This window comes from Coenobita brevimanus, chromosome 101 (genome assembly GCF_032717465.1).
Source record: "Coenobita brevimanus isolate Jiangsu-jjx chromosome 101, ASM3271746v2, whole genome shotgun sequence".
In the NCBI taxonomy this organism is placed as follows: Eukaryota; Metazoa; Arthropoda; class Malacostraca; order Decapoda; family Coenobitidae; genus Coenobita; species Coenobita brevimanus.
In genome coordinates, this window is record NC_137054.1 from 67,222,305 (window position 1) to 67,242,328 (window position 20,024).

Here is a 20,024-nt window from a genome sequence, read left to right on the forward strand (position 1 = left end):
TTTTTCTAAACAATGGATTCATTATATTGCATTTTTTTAGAGCATTACATTAATATAAAACAACATTAGCTTTTTCTTTATACCTTTTATGTACACATTCTTCAAATTTAACCTTTAATTACTCGAAAATAACCCCCTGGTGCATAAATCACTCTGCTGCTAGACCCCTCATATCTCCAACAAGAACTTCATTTCGCTCTCTCCACTATACTTAAATATTTTTGCATACACCTCATCAACTGATGCTTCGCAGTGTTCTTCACCTGTGCAAGTGTCACATTTCCTGGAACTGCATTTAATAATCTCTGCATACACCTCATCAACAGATGCTTCACAGTGTTCTTCACCTGTGCAAGTGTCATGTTTCCTGGAACTGCATTCCATCTCTGTACATCCCCAAAACCAATCATGTTCACAGTTGCTTTGCTCTCTCCATTCCTGTTCATCAGAATTTCAATATATTATTTCCATCTGATCCTTACTTCATCCCCATGGGTTAATAATCTACCATTTACATCCTTTACAATTTCACATTTCTTTCTGCTTTCACTTCTACATTTCTACATCTCTTTCTAGAATAACTTCCTATTTTCAGAGTAATTTACATTCATTTTTTTCCCTAGCTCATCATTTCAACATTTACCTCCCTATTTTTCCTCTTCGCTAGTCTCTTTACATTCTTCTTGATCTCAATACATTCATTTCTTATTTCAACTGAACCCCTGTGTTGTATCCACTCTAGCTGCTTCTTCATGCTTATTACAGTATTCAAGGGTGTATTTCAATGTCTGAACAGTTATACAGCATGGTTACTGGTACAGGGTTTCATATAAGGCTGGACTCCCCCTCCCCCTTGGGAGCTGGGGAGGGTATTGTCACTATCCATCAGTACATCAGCTAATGAAACCCCCTTAGTAGTTGTATGCAGGACACAAAAGTTTGCTGTACTCTACAAGCTTAACCTTGCGTTACTGAACACTAACTCCAATTTTTTACCTGGTACAGTACAATTATTGCCTTCCAATTAAGTATTAAAAAAAACTAATGAGCCTGCAGCAAGAACCACATACTGTGCCAAGGTCTGCATGCCAGCTTCTGTATTGGCCACTTCATGTTTGATTTGGTGAAGTTCTCTCTTCAGCCGGCCCACACGGTTTCGTGCCATCACCACGTCTGTCTTGAGCAAATCAGGATCCCACCGGCTTGCACTGCTCCCACCTGAGCTTACTGCAATATTAGAAGAAAGACATGAGACAGAGCTTTCTCAAGAATTCAGTTTACTACATATGGTACAAACTGTCACTTGTATCTACTGTATTCACTCAATCCTTCACTTATGCAATTATGGGGTCCAGGAAAAAATACACACGAACTGAATTTGAACAACTAAAGTTTGCAAGGGGAAATATGTATTTGGAATCTGACTTCACTGGACATCACTCTTGTACCCCTTCCAAACACAACTTCCACAACTTTTTCAGAAAAAGTAATATCAATGGTGTCATCACATTTTTCCCACTCTAAAGTAAGCCTGAAACAATATTAAGCAGAATGAAAAGGCATGAGTAGAAAAGGACGGTTTGAAAGTTACTATTACAACTGTATACACTGGTTGTAGTATGGCTGTACTAATTACTATGCTTTAAAAATATAAATGACTGATAAGAAACATGAAAAAACCTGAACTACACACCAGAAATGAAAAATTTTGAAGCACCTCCTCTTGCAATTATTTTAAGTGAAAATTGCACAGGGCCAGAACATGTCTGCAAGAGTAATCACATACAGTCGTGGCAGACAGACCCCAAGTACGGGTCGCATAAGAGCACCTTTGGATGTACAATATTTCTGTAAAAAATTTCACTAAGAATTGTCTTTTAAATTCTAGTAATGATGAGGTACAGTAAGAGTCATCTTCAGAGCTGGCATGTCATACTTCACTAGAGTTCTCCTTGTGTTCTAATCACACACAATAACAATGCCACATTTACAAGCTTTGTTTGCAAAAGCAGTTCATAAAATAGTTAAAGTATCTTACATGACGATCTTGAGCTGAACAAGTTGGTGAGTGTGGTGTTGAGGTGGTGATACTGGTCCTGTGCAAGTGCAAGTCTCTGAGCCTTCACCTGCATGATGTCTTGCTTAGCACTAAGGTCACTCTGTGCTGAACACAGATACTCTGATAGCATTGCCTCCTGCACCTGACGCCATGCCAACCGTGGGTCTTCGATTTGGTTTTGTTCTGTGAGCAAAGATTGGGTTAATTCTTGTTAAAGAATTATCTTAGTAAGTACTGATAGACATACGAAACATTATCCATTGCCCTTTGCATTGTCAGACTAAGATTACAACTACAAACATTCTAAATGAATGAACAATCTTGTGTTATGGGTCAGGTTACCACTCCTATAGGCACAAAAAGGATTTCAGTAGAGAGGGAGGTGAGAATCACTGTACTGCAACAACTGGTATTCACTATGTTTTCACTTAATAATATATTTAGATCAGTGGGTTAGAGCGCTCCGCTCTGACCGAAGGGTTGGAGGATCGAATCCACCCAAGGGTCAATGGTAGACATCAGGAAGGGCATCCGGTCATAAAATACTACACGCTCCAGTCCAAAAGTCCTATACCCAGGGGCAACGCCTTAGCCCTTCGGGGATACCTGGTGTAAAACCAAATTACTATATTTTTATTATAGGAAGATTCAAATATATTATGCAGGTTGTTAATATCTGCCTACACAACAGCAGTATTGTATACAACTGGCAAGTACAGTAATCCAACAGTGCCGAGAAATAAAATGAAAAAAATACCAGCATACGATAATTCTGATATGTGATGAACATTTCACAGAAAAATAAATCTATCTATAACCACACATCTTAATCTCGTAAGAGGTGGCCACAAATAAATCTCCTCCATGTCGTCCTGTCCTCTGTAATTAAGCTGTCCTCCCCCCAACACTTTTCTCATATGTCTCTCCACTCCATCCCTCCATCTCATCCTCCGTCTCCCTCTCCCTCTCCCCACCCCTCCACCTAACTCACATACTCTGTCCTTATTAGTCTCTCACTCTTCATACTCTCCACATGGCCAAACCACCTCAATGTATTTCTCCCAACACTATCACATCCACACATCGATGCTCCTTCACTTCCTCACGTGTTTCCTGTCCCTCCCTGGATCTCCACATGCTACTGTCAAATAACTCATCTCCACTGCTCTCACTTTCGACTGTGTCCTGCCAACAAGGTCAAAGTATCATTAAGAGCTGGTATCACAATACTATCACGCGGCGACTTTTATTTACTTACATGCTCACTTCCCTATTTCTTATCATAGTTATCAAAATAAATAAATACACAAATGAATAAACACTGTATAGTAAAAAAAAATTAAATATGCATCTGTGGAAGTTTAGGTTTCTGTATACAGAAAGGACAGCAAGGTTGTACACCTTGTTCGCAGCTGGAGGGGCATTTATGCGTGGGCCTTTTTTTTTTTTTTCTCTCTAGTTACAGTACAACACAGTACTGAGGTTTCTTTCTGGTGGTACTCTTATCTGGTGAAAGTACCTCAGCACCTGAATGATGAAATTTATATTTGGGTTATGATACTGGAAAATGTGAGTACGTTTAAGTACTTGGGTACTGTGATGAGTAAGGATGGAGGTTTAGAGGGTGAAGTGCTTGAAAGGGCACAGCAGGGAAGAAAGGTTGCTGGTTCATTGAAAGCAGTGATAAGAAACAGGGAAGTGAGCATGGAAGTGAAAAAGTCACTACATGACAGTATTGTGATACCAACTCTAACGTACGGAAGTGAAGCTTGGACATTGTTGGAAGGACACAAGTCAAGACTGAGAGCAGTGGAAATAAGTTATTTAAGAGGAGCCTGTGGAGTCACATGGAGAGACAGGCTGACGAATAAGGATATAAAGAAGCGTTGTGGTGTGGATGTGGATGTGATAGGAAGCGTTATAAGGAACACACTGAGGTGGTTTGGCCATGTGGAGAGGATGGAGGGTGAAAGACTGACGAAGAGAGTGTATGTGAGTGAGGTGGAGGGGGAAAGAGGGAGGGGGAGGCCGAGGATGAGATGGAGGGATGGGGTGGAGAGGTATATGAGAGAGGGGGGTGTGAGTTGGGAGCAGGGCAGTGAAATGGCGGGGGACAGGGCGACTTGGAGGCGATTTGTTTGTGGCCACCCCAAACGGGATTGAGGTGTCTGGCAATAGATAGATAGATACTGTACTGATGACATTTTTTATCTTGTAACCTCCTCCCCACCTCCCACTCTAATACTACTGACTGTTCCATATACTGTAGTTGTTTTAATTATGGTGATCCTTTGGTTATCGTGCATCTTTGGTACCAAACGTGGTGTGTGATAACGAAAGCACATAACCGACATGATTTATCCTAACTGGAACCTGGCAACCTATGTGCAAGCCCAATTTTCCTTTTTATGACAATTTAGACCCACTAAAAACATACATACTCGTAGATATCAGAAACACACTGGGCCATGGTTAGATTAATAGAAAGTGATGAAAAGGGAACAACAAAGACGAAAAACATACCAGTGCCATATAGAAAACTGAGATGGGCTTGAGGTAAGGGGTTTCAAGGCTAGGGGTGGAGAGTTAGTGGTCTCCACAACCTGAGATTAACTCCTTGAGTATGGCTACATCTTTGAATCCCTGAAAGTCATCACAAACCACATACACTGCACCATTATTGTTTGCAGAAACCACCACAGGTGTGCGACGACGTTTTTGAGCCAAAAAAATCTGTTATAACAGCAGGTGCGCAGATTTTCATCTCGCAGTGATAATGAAAACCACTATAGCCAAGACATCACTGTAGTGTACAATTAAACTAAACTACGCATTAGGTCACATAAGTTGGACAAGAACTTTCCTTGCATCATACACCTTAGCAAGAACTTTTCGGTGACAACACACTCACATGACTAGGTGCAAGGGGAACAGTAAATCTTTTCTTTATGCAACTTTTATTACACACAAATTCAATTAGGTGCTCTCTTCTAATACTGTACTGGGCTTCAACCAACAAAACTGATAAAAAGCTGCAGAAATTAATGTTTAGGTGAATTTGTTTCTTGTGTTTTTGCTATAAAACCTAAGCTTTAATAATATACACCAATATCAAATGTCTGCCATATCTTGGGTCTGAAATGCAATAAAGGCACGTGCAGACTGCAAGATGACAGCTACCGATGAGCCTTCACAGATCCATTCACTCATCCACTATTTGACAATGTTACAAACACTAGACAGCTATATGAAATGCATGATAGGTTGTATAGCATTAACCGCAGAAACAGCAAAGCTACCGTACTACTACTTTGGACAAAACCCAAGCAAAAAATAAGCTGAAACTTACTGTTAATATGATCAACATAGTAGACACCAATCTGACTGTCGACACACTCCTCCCATCCATATGGTAATTCATGGCCTACGCAGTCTGCAAATGTCTGAGCTTTGGTGTAACTGCAAAGAGAATTGCAAATTAGAAAAAAAAAATGCAGCTATTGCACAGAAGTTCTACTGGCTACATTATGATTTCATTATACAGTATGCTGCTTTCTAAATCTTCCAGGCAATAAAGTCCACAATATGGTATCTATATACAATACATTCCACTGCTACCCATAAAGCTGATTTATCAATTTCTTACACTGTACTGTATAAAACTGGCTGTATGAAGAAATCTGATATAGTACTTGAAATGCATACCAAACATGCAATGAGGATTTTCTACACATTATCTTCAAGCAGAATCTGCTGCTCTATAATTTAAGATATCTTAGCCATAAACTGAATACTCCCTTCTCAGCAAAGAGTGTGAGATGATGTCTAAAATAAATGAAACAAATATTGTCGGCTACACCAAGCACAAACAACTGAACCATGAAGCTGCCAATGAAATAAACTGATTTGTTTCCCTGTGTACATTTCTGGCTAGCCATACCAACATTCCTCCAAGTGGCTTCCTTATTTTAGTTGACTCAAATACCAAGGTGGAGACTCTTGGCACAGCTGAGGAATGTGGCACCAAATGTCTGCTGGGGGCCAGTGTGTAGTACGGTATGCAGGCCAAAACTTTGGTTGTGTACACACTCCAACTTCCTTGTCTTGGCTTTGTTGGGATACAATGCTACCACTTTAGGCTTGACCAAAATCCCTTTCAACCTTAAACTTGCATAATTTTGAACTTCTGGTTACATGGGTGAAAATATCGTACAGTAAGGTACAGCTTAAAGCCTGGTACTGTAACATAATAAGATGAACTTTAAGGAAAAAATTCCTCCCCTCATCAAAAATGCAATGCGGTATGTACTGGAGACACAGACAATGCAGTACCAAACTGCTGGGATTCAACAAATGCATAATTTTGAGTCTGAAAGCCAATACTGTATCATCAAAATTCAAATATACAGTATTGTATATTGGTGATTCTCACATCTTGGCATGTCCATCTACAGTATATATACCCACTAGTCCCATTTAACTTCAACCCTTACATAACCAAAATGCTGTACACTACATATACCTGCCATACAAAGTCTCAGACACACTATGCTCCTCTCAAACATTTCAGCCTTCTGTGCTCTAGAAAGCAACATATTCAGATTAACACAGAACTATAATTTCACACTCTACATTTACTGCTGGTATATACGTAAAATATATGATGTATACCAATCTTTAAACTGTATCACAGTAGCTACTTCATATTCTATTGGTTACCATCATGCTGTACTAGTACCACATGCATCCTTGAGGAGAAATAAATGATGGCTAATCATATTTCAATTTACTTGCCCTACATACTCTCCTAAAAAAAAAAAAAAAAAAAAAAAAAAAAAAAAAAAAAGGAACTGTACCTCCATGACAACTAATTATTATCACAATGCTGCACATTCATTACCATACTACAGTATCACCAAGTAACCTGTAGCAGTTCTGTAAAAAAAAAAAAAAAAAAAAAAAAAAAAAAAGCCAATCTAAAACTGCCTCCTTTGGAGTGCAGAGACACAAGACTATGTTTCCACAATGCAGAACATGTTAAGGGTAAGAGACTGACCTACATCCCTGGACCCCTGGTACTGCTTCACATGGAAAAAAAAAAAAAAAAAAAAAAAAAAGTCACCTTCAGGGCTCAAACCAAATGGTACAGTACTGCAAAAGATGCATTCTGACTCAGGAACTCTACCTTATCATCAGCAGTATATTTTACGATCTTATGAAAACATTATATTCAGCAGCTGCTTCAGTTATGATACATTAGTAATGATTAACAACATACATTTCTACACTGCATACAGTACTGCAACAGCTATGATACCTATTGTCACCATCTGATCAGTTGGATAAACATTTTTGCTTCCTACATACAGCACTAGTCTACTGTAACTGTGCAAATTTTGAATAAGCTCAACTCAATGTGCTATTTCTTTCACTCTCTTAAAAATCACCTAAACAATGTACAGGTACAAGTATTCACATACGGTACACTATCAGTACTGGTACCCCTGACCTCAAAATCCAAGTGACTCGATTTAACATCTACACCATCACTCTCAATTTACAGTACAAAACTTTCCTTACATTATAAGCCATCAAATAAAGCCATGTTCTTGTTGTTATTGCTGTGGCCAGTATGTTCATCTGAACCTGAAACGATGGACTGCAATTTACCGTACTGTAAAGTCTCCTTCCTTGCATTCCATCATCCTCATTTCAGGAATACAGGCAGAATTTAGGGATGTATGTATGTAAGGTGTTATAATGGAGCCAATGCATGAAGGTGTCCCTCTCCAGCCTATCCTTCATAAATACACTGTACCATAATACCATCCAGGAAACCACGTATAACCATCCCACACATGCTCCTCATGTGTTAACAAGTGGCTTGGCAGTGGGTTAGTGCCCCTCCCTGTAAAACCACTAACTCAAAAACAAACAGCCACCCTTTGTGGAATTAGGCCTATGACGTCTCGCTATAGATGGACAGACAGGTACTATCCCTTCTCATATAGCTACAGTATACAATACTTACACCATGTCACAAATCTTCATCTGCCAGACCACAGGAAAACAGTGCTAATTAATACCATACTGAGAGAAAGTCTTTAACTCATTGCTTTAAAGGCCTAATGTGTGTGTACTACCACAACACTGTCATCAGCAGTAATTACTGTACAGTATTATACCAAGAACTATAACAGAATGCCATTCTCTGGATTGCTTTGCTGAAATCATCTCATTAAATGACTTTAACAGATTCATCTTGAAAATTACAGATACTGTATATGGCATTCATTCCCCCCTCCTGGCACTGCTTATGGTAACTGTACATGATAGTGTTATCCTGCACTATTTTTCTTATACTTTCTGAATATTCTACTGGCAGCTATTCCACCAACTATGGTAATATGAAGGGGGCAATACATTCACAAAATGGTGGCCAAGCACACAAACCACCATTACTATGCTGATTCCTTAATACTCTTTTACTTTACCAGGTGATGGGGATGGAGATAAGGCTACCACAGAGTAAAGGTATGTGACTGGCCTATGCTACTTTTTCCGCCATCTCTTAGGAGATCTAAACTAGAGTAGGGTAATATACTAAGCACTTGAACTTCATCACTAAACCACCACAATTTTAAGAACAGATAAACTACAGCTCAACCCTTGCCGTGTACACCTCATACAAGGCACAATGAAAGTCTGCATGGGTCAAGCTGCCTGGTTATGAAACAATGACTCAGGGGAGGTAAATTATCTTACAAAGAGTCAGCCCAGGGCTTAAGACTGCTATGAATTCAAAGCAAAAATACTGCAAGCATTGTAAATGTCATCCTTTTAATGCTGATAAATATATTATCCATACCCAACTTATGACAATATATATATACACACACACACACACACACACACACACACACATATATATCTATCTATCTATCTATTGCCAGACGCCTCAATCCCGTTTGGGGTGGCCACAAACAAATCGCCTCCAAGTCGCCCTGTCCCCCGCCATTTCACTGCCCTGCTCCCAACTCACACCCCCCTCTCTCATATACCTCTCCACCCCATCCCTCCATCTCATCCTTGGCCTCCCCCTCCCTCTTCCCCCCTCCACCTCACTCACATTCTCTTCGTCAGTCTTTCACCCTCCATCCTCTCCACATGGCCAAACCACCTCAGTGTGTTCCTCATAACGCTTCCTATCACATCCAAATCAACACCACAACGCTCCTTTATATCCTCATTCGTCAGCCTGTCTCTCCATGTGACTCCACAGGCTCCTCTTAAATAACTCATTTCCACTGCTCTCACTCTTGACTTGTGTCCTTCCAACAACGTCCAAGCTTCGCTTCTGTACGTTAGAGCTGGTATCACAATACTGTCATGTAGTGACTTTTTCACTTCCATGCTCACTTCCCTGTTTCTTATCACTGCTTTCAAAGAACCAGCAACCTTTCTTCCCTGCTGCACCCTTTCAAGCACTTCACTATATATATATATATATATATATATATATATATATATATATTTTCATACTGTATGTGTATATACTGTACATGTACCGGTATGAAATTAAGTGTCCCAACTTTTGTCATCAGGCATAACATTACTGGTACAGTACTGTATTTTTATGTTTCAAAATCACGGTTTCACAGGATTTATGGATTCAATGGACATACATCTGACACCCCTGTGACAGAGTAGGCACTTGATTAGCCTATATCAGATAATAGTTTTTGTTATACCGAGTCCTCCCCCACTTAGCTTTAACATGACAGTTAGTGTAGGGTTGTTATATATATATATATATATATATATATATATATATATATATACACACACACACACACACTGGTATAAAACCTTTAATTGGCAGTTCTGTACCGGACTAAATGTGACAAGGAAGTCTGGTAGGTTTACGGTGTTTGATTAAAAAGGTCTGGTATCCAGTGCAGCTGTTTTACTGTAATACAGTAACAGTTACCTACAGACTCAGCTGACAGGCAACACTAAGTCATGAGCTGCTGGACCTTACCAATTTTCTGATTAATCTATGGTAGTACAAATCAAAATATCTGACGGAGAATAACTCCATTCTCTCATAATCACTTCATGCTTTAATTACACTACCATCAACTCTCCACTTTCACTATGCAGATGCCGGACAACTCCCATTAGCCTCTGAGGTTTCCTTTTACATGTTTAGAGTCAAATATGTTAATTATGACAGCCTAAATTCATCAGTTTTTCAAAACTAGTGCATAGGTATTGAAAAAACAGGGATAAACACCCCTCTGGTCAATTTAATAAAATCCATGGTGGAAATCTTTTCTCCTGACTACATGTGTAAAAAACAAATAAATAACATACATGAAACAACTGTTCAGCCCACTCCTTCACAACCATTTTTGTTACCATATGACTGAGCTTTGACAATCATCATAATATTAAGAACTTTATGGTTTCCACTGTGTTTCCTAATGCACCATGTTACAGAATAAAACAATGCAAATAAATTTTTTTATTAGTAATGAATGACAGTTCACTGACATTCTATCCTACCTCTTTCCCTCTTTCATATACAGTACATGAATGCAGACACTACTACTGTATACTAGCTTTTAGTCAATGTCACTGGGTCTGGGCATAGTTCTGCTCTATATTTACAAGAAAAAATCCCTGATATGATTCAGACACCTCCAGTACTGAAGGACAGGCTGTGTACATATCTGTATGTACAAATAAGCCCATGAGAGGAAGTGAGATGGGATGAGGAATGCGGACAAGAAGTGTGGGAAGCTGTGAGGTAAATGAATGCTAACTATGAGGAGGAGAGGAGGCTAGGTCACAGACGGCAACGCAATAGGAAGTAGAGACTGAAGGAAGAAGAGAGGAGGAGGCAAGAAGGCCGGAGGTGAGGAAGGAGGGAGGGAGGTGGGGAGGGGTGCTGGAGTACTCCGCACCACCACTCTTACATACCTAACATTCCTCACCCAACAACCAGGGTCGCACATTCCACAGGCGTATGGACTAGTTTCCTCTACTTTAACTTCACTGTCTACTTTCGAACAAAAGAACACATTGTAAATGGGGTCACAGAAGCCGTATACAGCCTTGACGAGTATAATAAATATGATTAAAAGCAAAATAATGCAAGAATCTACACATACGGACACGGGACTCTCCGAACGAAAAAGGAGGCCACATTAAACTTATATTATGCAAGCTTCATTTTCACTTCAAATCACTCCATAGAATGCTTCTCAGTCCTCTTGGGAATATAGAGTTTCAGAATCGGTACAAATCTGGCACCACACACGTTCGTTTCACTGAATAAGTACATATTTGATGGAGTCAACACTGGCGCTGGCTGGGCCTACCTGTCTCTTGGGTCAATCCACGTCGTCTGCTTGCTGTTGTGGTCAATAAAATACACCTTCCCGTCATAGTCATGCCCAATTTCCCATCCAGAAGGTAACGGTAACTCTCCATTTCGTCTTCTAGGCATGTTTTAAGTGAAAAACACAGATAAATTCTCATCACTATCGTCCACTGTCCTCCATATTGAGAATTCTAGTGACGTCGAAGCTCCTTAGCCAATCATGGTGTAGTAACCTCGAGGAGCCAACCAGAGCGCTGCATACCATAAAATAGTGACGTAGCCATGGCGTAGCAGTGAGGTCACATTATATCCACCAATCATGAGTTAAATACTCCTGGGAACCAATCAAATCCCTGCATTCCTGAGCGTCTATGTAGGAAAATGCTCTTTATAGCACTGTTCTGTAGAGTTCTGATTAGCGTACTTGCATGGTTGTATTTATTTGACAGGATATTTGACTCTAGGTACGCTTGTTTCACTACGCGCGTATAGTGTCCTTCACGAAATAATACTCCTGACGAAGGTAAACAATACAGGTAATCTATTCCCTAAAAAGAATGGATGATAGTCAAGTTATGCATTATCTATATTTCTCTTTCGCTCGTAAGGTTAATGTGGGTCAAGGGTAATCCACTTTGGTATTTGATAAGAATAATCTGGGAACGACTGTACAGTATTATACGGGTAGGCGAATGGGTTTTTAATTAAAGGTGGGCTTCTTACTCATGGCAAGATTACAATGTGCTTTGTGCAGCTCGTATTCATACCTTCAGTTGCAGTTGTTTACCTTTATATAGTTTCGTTTCGTTTTTGAAGGCTCCAACATGCTTGCATGCGTCGGCCTTGGTCACATACTGGCGTCTCTCGATGCTGCTCGATCTCTGGCAGCTTGACTGAATAATTCAGTCCCTTTTCCCTGAGGTCACTATATATATATATATATATATATATATATATATATATATATATATATATATTTTTATATTGCTAGTCCATTGCAGGGAATGGGCTCTCCCAACTTTTTTTTTTTTTTTTTTTATGTCCGGCTGTGTTACGGGTAGTATCACATTTCCTCTCACTTCATCTTTGGGTTGTCCCAGTTAGCCCTTCTTACCTTATTGTACCTACGTGCGAAAGCACGAGGGGTTTATATGGTATTTTTTGTCTACCATCGTCTGTTAGTCATTATTAAAAAGGAAAAAAAAAATATTGTAAGGAATAGCACCAAACTTAGCACAATATCTGAGAGCCATCAGAGGAGCAGGTGATTAATTTTGGACTAAAAAAAAAAAAGGTCATAGGCCAAGGGCAGGGCCAACGTAGTGAGTCTGATCCAATTTTTGGCCAAACATGGTGGAAGGATTAAGGGAATGGAAAGGAAGTGATTCAATTTTTTTAGAACCGACCAAAGGTAAAGGTCATAGGGAAAGGTCCAAACTTGGTAGAAGTGTTTATAATAAGCTAACGATGACTTGATTACATTTTCAGAACAATAGGTCAAAGGTAGAGGTTGCAGGGCAAGGTCAACTTAAGCACTTTTTGTTCAATTTGGACCAAACTTGGTGGATGGATTGAGGGTCACGTAAGGATGAAGTAATATGATTTGAAGAGCAGTCAATCACAGGTGAAGGTCACAGAGTAGGACCAAACGTTTGTTCTTAAGCCGACTGTACTGTAGGGCACGCATGCTTCGCTCTGTTAATGCTCCTTGTTTATGATGTGACGAACTATTATGGTCAAGTTCATTTCTGCTTTGAACTGTAGTTTATTGTCTTCTACTATCGTTTTTTCGAATCCAAGAATCTCTCTCTCTCTCTCTCTCTCTCTCTCTCTCTCTCTCTCTCCACGGTGGCTGAGTGGTTAAGATCGCCGATTACGAAGCTGGCGGCCCGTCAGTGCCAGGGGTTCGAATCCTGGTGCGAACAAATGGCGTCAACTCGGCTAATATGTCCATCCACCCTTTGTGGGTTGGTAGGTAAAATGAATACGTAGAATAACACGTAGGGGAGGTAACGGTGATTACCTGGATGATGCTGTGGCCTTGTGTCCCATGATACTGAGTAAATAACCCGCCACAAGCTAAAAGGCCATATATATATATTTCCAGGAGACTATTATACAGGCTACCAAACATTTACGCAACTGCGTTATTATGAACCGAATTAGCCTGAAATAGAAACCCACTGGATAAATTTATCGGCATATTCTGCTACTTCAAATATTTACATTGGAAGTGACAAACCAGATTTACTAGAAGCAGGTCACTGGTTTTCTTTACATTCATTTTTATCCCACTGGTTGCAAATTATGAACTGTGCCGTGTATTTACCAACACCAGGTGACTTACCAATTTTCAGATTCTTCCCATTTTAATGGACTTACTTTAGTTCCTCACTGAATCACCTATCGAATATGTCAACACAGCCTTAGTTGTTCGCATAGCTCGACTGTAAGTGCCAGTAAATAATCTAATAAACCAAACACTCGTATACCTCTAATATAAACAACTTAAAATTTGCGCTAATAAAACGCACACACACATACCTCCACTCTTAGCCCCTAAAATTGCCTCTGATAAAGCATGTACTCAACACTTTCGGCAAAATTATAGTATCAAGTGACAATGACCCTTATTGGTATTTTCTCATTAGCCTTGTGATTTTCTTTATTAATATCTACTGAGAGAAGAAACAAAGTTCTGTAAAGATATGGTCCAGACGTTTGCACTATTACTGGGGAGAAGAAACATGCAGCTATAATATGTTTTATAGAAACTCAAGGTATAAGAAAAAAAAAAAAAACAGACAATCTGAGAAGATAAAAACAATGTGTGTGTGTGTGTGTGTGTGTGTGTGTGTGTGTGTGTGTGTGTGTGTGTGTGTGTGTGTGTGTGTGTGTGTGTGTGTGTGTGTGTTATCTGCACAATTTTCTTCAACTATGCGTTGTTTTGTGACAATATTAGGAAACCTGATTGTCAATGCCAGAAGGCTGCAAGATGTTTATACCACTGGCATCGTGGACGACAGGGCAAAGGTTGGGGGCACTAGCGCTTCCCTTTATCGCCATCATCATTATCATAATAAACTTTTTATTTTTTTTTTCCACCGAAGGATGGGGTGAGGTATGCAGGATCTAGAAACATGGAAAGAGAAGGTACGAAAATGAGGTAATTATCAAAAGCATGCGGATAAAAAGAAAGAAAGAAAGAAAAAAAAAAAAGACCTTGCAGGGAATGCTGACTTTCGTCTATGTACACCTTGGGTTGGATTTTTTGTTTTTGTTTATAATTTTGGGAGAGCGGCCATGTTCGTGATATATTTTATCCAAGATACGTCAGATGTGCTGCTTAATTACTAATTTCAGTGACGACATACTGGCACTGGCCCATATTCTAGTCGGTTAAGGAAACTCCCTAACACCTTAGCTATATTTATTTTTGGATATGACTGGTTAATATTCTTTTATACGTTATATGTCCAGAGTATGGCGATACTGGAACAATCTGGGACACAGAAGAGGACAATAAGGTGTAAGAAGCAAAATAAGTCACTCAGGAAAAGGGTTAGGGGGCACAGACGAGACAATGAGCCTACTGTACTATACTGATACTTCCTTAAACACTCTCAGGCTCCTGTGACTGTCTCCAGCTGAACAAAATCGTCTGGCGTTACCTGGGTAAGAATGCAAGAGTTGTCCTGAGATGGTCTGTGCATGGTCACCGTATTTACACTAAGCCACCTATAATATGTTCTCAGCAGTTTAAAATCGGCTGACGTTGCTGGAATGAGATACTATGGTAAATATAGCATGACCGTGAGAGGAATATATAATTGTTATGCATAAAATATAGTGACATAAAAGGCACATAAGTCGTACAAAACTGCGATATATGCTCGTTCCCCACGCATCCTTTCATCATATTGTCCTTTCATCACATTAGCCAGCGTTCCTCTGTAATAATATGAAAAACATCTCTGAACAACATAACCAAGTATACTCAAGTGTACCAACAGAAACGTAAATCATAAACAGGTACATTCATTTGGCATTTCGTGTACCTAAAGTGGCAACAGGAAGCACAGAACCTTAGTAACTGCAATATAAAGCTGGGGTGGGATTGTCAGAGGGATTTACGATGGATTCCCTGTCTCAGATTAGTTTTTGGAGAGTGGTCAGCGGCATTAGAATTTCTCCCTGTCTCAAGGTCTTCGTCAAAAACAGTTGTTGGTTACGAGGGGAATTGTCATTGCTATTATATGTTTTGGATGGAAGGACAGAGAGAAAATTGTAAGAACTTTCCATGTCTTCAATTCTTCCCCCCCCCAAAAAAAAAAAATCACAGTAAGCCTATGACAAGGATTCGGTTATGAACATGTCTGAAAACCCCACCCTTGGATTAATGTCAACAATTGTACAGAGAAAAGTATTTAGATGAGTAATAAATATGTCTGAAATCCCACTCCTGGAGTAATGTTGACAATTATTTAGGCGAGCAATTTCAGTATTTCAGGTCGTAATTAACACATTCTTCCTCTGTAGTGAGTGGGTGTATGGCCCATTTAACCCTCTCATGGCCTGGACAGCTCTAGCAATCTACTCCTACTAACGCCAGACGATTTTATTCAATTGATGATGAGTTATAGGAGCCTCCGTTAATTCTTTCTCTCTCCAGTTACACAATACATCTAAAACGAATAACATCGGCTGCAGATGGCAAGAATATGATTTAAAAAAGTAATCAGATTCAAGAGGTTAATTGTAAAAGTGTGCACGATAGCCTTGCACAATTGATAAGATTCCACGAGCAAACGATTGATATCTTGAGTGAGGTATGAGACGCGGGGAAGTAAAAAACCACGAAGGTCAAATTCCAAAAACGACAGGCAAACTTGGCATGTTCTTAATATGGCTTCTTCTTTCACTCTCTCTTTTTTTTTTTTTTTTTTTTTTTTCTCAGTGAACGAAATATTTCTAAGCCTTACTGATACAGGCAATTGGAGTATTATATAAATATCTTTCAATACGATGATAATTATATTTCATTCTATTGTTCCTGACTTTTATTCAGCTTGGAATAGTTTTTTTTTTTTTTTTTTTTAAGTGGGTGGGTTAGATCATTACAACCTTCATTAACTTCTCATTAATCGGGGGCTCTCCTATGCTAAAAAAAAGATCGTCTGAACACAGAAAAAAATGTAGTAAGACTAAAGAGGTCAACCGTGAAGGAAAAAGTTGTTTATGACACAGACAAGCTGATAAACATCTTAAATTTCACATCTAAAGGTCTAAATAAAAAGTTTCGTAATACACTTTTGCGTCACTGGTTTTACTCCTTCCCGGCATTCACTAGTTTTAGGGTGGGCCTCATTCCTGGTATGTTGCGTCTCTTCCTAATCAGCCTGGGAGTCCCTCATATCCTCCCCACAACCTCCAGGCCTCCCCACCATTTCCTCCGCCTAAAATGGCATGTCCTACGCCTCGGCTTGTATTCATCGCTGGTTCTCTCTTGCATCCCTACTTTATTTGTCAGTATCTGGAACGCTAATGCATTGATATAAGTGTGCAATACATAGCAATATATATACAAGATGCATGTAGTATACGAGTGCAATGAATATTAAAGTGTACTATGCAAAAATAAATAGCCAAGGATGAAATGCTAGGAAGCCTCATAAGGCGGGTATACTGGTCCTGGGTTCATATCGGGAATCTTAATAAATTGCCAAAATAAAAAAAAGTCTTACTCTACCCCTTTCATCTTAATTTGGCCTATATTTTCATCCATTTGCAGCTCATATCACGCAGCCCAGTGGAAAAAAAATGATGCACCTCTAAACCATTTCCATGGCATTTCTTCGTGGCCAGTATCGTACTCTTGTCAATCTCTTGTTACAACTCAACATTTGCGTTGAAGAGACAGCAATATTAGGCTAAGGGTAAAAACAGTATAACAATTCACTGTTATCATTTTTTTTTTTTTTGTTATTTAGTATAGTTTTGTTGTAATGTGCTTGGTAATTGTATACTTGAAGACAGAAATATAAAATTCTCTTGTAAGCAGCTCAGGAAAGTTTATAAATTCGGCCCCTGCTTCGTCGGCTTTCTCCCATCTAATACTTTTTCATTTTTTTTTTTTTTATAATGTCAACCATAGTCGTCATTTCCCCTCTAACCTGACTTGTTCGAATTTAATCTATGTCAGTTTTACGTGAGCGGTCTGAGACTCACACAGCCAACTTTATTCTTACGTAACAATCATACTTAGGATATTAGCACCTCTTGTTCAGCGACTTAATTTTGCTTATTACATGATTTTTATCTTATTTTACGTTAGTGAGAAACTTTATTGATACTAGATATACATAAAGAACATAAACGATGATAAGGCGTGACGAGCATTATAAATCGCTGAGAAGGTGCTACGATCTCTTTAGCCCTTGATCCTACCATTCTCTTACCCCCATCTCTCTCTCTCTCTCTCTCTCTCTCTCTCTCTCTCTCTCTCTCTCTCTCTCCATCCTAATTTAATATACAGTAACAATGGTCCCCGGTTTCCTGCCACCTCTTCATTTCCTACCTAACCAGTTTTGACGAGAGAGAGAGAGAGAGAGAGAGAGAGTAAACACCTTCACGATAAGAACAGTTCAGCCATTATCACTGCAGCTATTTCCTGACAAAGCATTTCGCACAAGTTTCACCTCAGTACCTCTTGATTGCGTTGCCTGTAATGCTTTTCTGTGTTTTACTGTCTCCATTTTTCTTTTTTTCTCAAGTTTTTGTAATGACAGGAACGGAAATATCAAACAGTGCCAAGTTGATATAAAAAAGTACGTGGCACCAGTTTTGAATCTAATAATCTGTCCAACTATCTATCTATCAGTCTAAATTAATTCTCAGCCTCTTCTGATTCACTCTTGGATGAATAAAATGATTTGGGGTTGGCTGGAATAGAATATGAAAGTGAGGATTAAGGCAAAAATAGTCTGCTGGTTAATGACGAACTTCGGTCTGGGGGTTAGTGTCAGACAGAAGGCCCAGTTTCAGGTGACATATGAGACTTCGTTTACTTTTACTTTATTCATTTGTTTTCACCTTACACCTGGCTTTCCCTTGTGTGTCATGTATATCTCTTTATATCGACACAGTTTGCCTGAGAAACTTGCGAGAGGATAATCAATGTATGATGTGCAAAGTGAAATCGCCAGGGAAGAGGAGTTACGAAATCTCCGAACCCAGCAAATAAACACGTCCGCTGTTACCTTGTCCAGTTGCTTGTCACCCGAGAGATAAAGCACTATCATTCACCAGCATACACTCTCTCAGCTTTGTTATTTGTAATTTCCTCAAGCAAGCCATGCTAACTATTCTGGATTACCTCGATGACTTTGCTTCTTGTTCGTAACAGACAGCTAAAAGCGAGTCGCCCCCTCATATACCACTTCTTTCAGTGTATTTTCTTCCATACACGTATCTGACACTCCTGGTTGCTCGGGACTTTGTGACAAATTCTCTTTCACACCATCATTCAACACTAATCTTGGCTTCCCCCTTTCCTCTCCCTCTCTCTTTTACGAGTTGTCAATCTCCTATCATCCATTCTCTACATATGACCATGCTACTTCAGCACACACTGGTCAGCCATTTTCACCGTACTACGTCCACTTCCGCATCCCACTCTTACTGTAATTTCTTCCTTTCAGTTAATCACATCATACTAGATCTTAAACACACTTCCATTCCAACACTTCCACCCTTTATCGGTCCCCTGAATCACTGTTTTCATACATGCCCACCTTCGTCTGAATTTACACTCATGGTTTTCAAGTCACACATCAAAGCACCATTACTTTTGCCCTTCTATCCTGTGGCTCGAAATATTATTTTAAGCAGACATGTTTTCTCTTAATTCTTCTTTTCTAGTTTATTCTTGCTACCTCCAGACGATTTTATTCACGCTGTGGGAGACCTATTTTAGTGAAGGGGCAAATGAAGACTCTCTCTGGCCTCTCCCTGTGGAAACTTTCTACGCGGAGTAAAACAGAATGATGGTAGATAGACTAAAAACGGATGTCATTTAACTAAGGCAACGTTTTCTTTATTCCATTGATACCACACCGGGCGATATATTTGGCTTTGGAGAGAGTTTTTGAGCTGGAGGGGTTACATACAGCCTTCACTAACTCCATCAGTACTAGAGGTCTGTCCATGCAGAGTTGTATAAAATCTAGTTCTTGCACAAATATAAAAATACGGCATCATTCTGAAAGGGTTAAGGTGATGTACAGTGATGTTGCCTCGTCTCTTCACTCTCGGAGGCTGCAATGTGTGTGTGTGTGTGTGTGTGTGTGTGTGTGTGTGTGTGTGTGTGTGTGTGTGTGTGTGTGTGTGTGTGTGTGTGTGTGTGTGTGTGTGTGTGTGTAAGGGCGCATCCACACGTGTACTCAAACATATGTTGGCAACACAGCTGGCAACATGTTCAGGAACATGTTTGCAGCAGTATTTGGACATATGTTTGCAAACATGTTTCAGTGCAGCTTCGAACACTGGCAGCAGAGGTGATGGGATAAGTGTGTCCAT

The 20,024-nt window shown here is 39.6% G+C and overlaps 1 protein-coding gene across 1 annotated transcript in view; it reads right to left on the reverse strand.

Moving 5' to 3' along the window:
* kibra (WW and C2 domain containing protein kibra) overlaps window positions 1–11,605 on the reverse strand; it is a 53,628-nt gene extending 42,023 nt beyond the window's left edge. The window contains exons 1-4 of the mRNA XM_080284378.1: window positions 11,446–11,605; window positions 5,409–5,518; window positions 2,039–2,242; window positions 1,071–1,227 (exon numbers count right to left, since the gene is read on the reverse strand). Of these exons, the coding sequence (XP_080140504.1) occupies window positions 1,071–1,227; window positions 2,039–2,242; window positions 5,409–5,518; window positions 11,446–11,573 (599 nt within the window). The 5' untranslated portion in view covers window positions 11,574–11,605. The remainder of the gene's footprint in view (window positions 1–1,070; window positions 1,228–2,038; window positions 2,243–5,408; window positions 5,519–11,445) is intronic.
* Window positions 11,606–20,024: the final 8,419 nt, after the last annotated feature.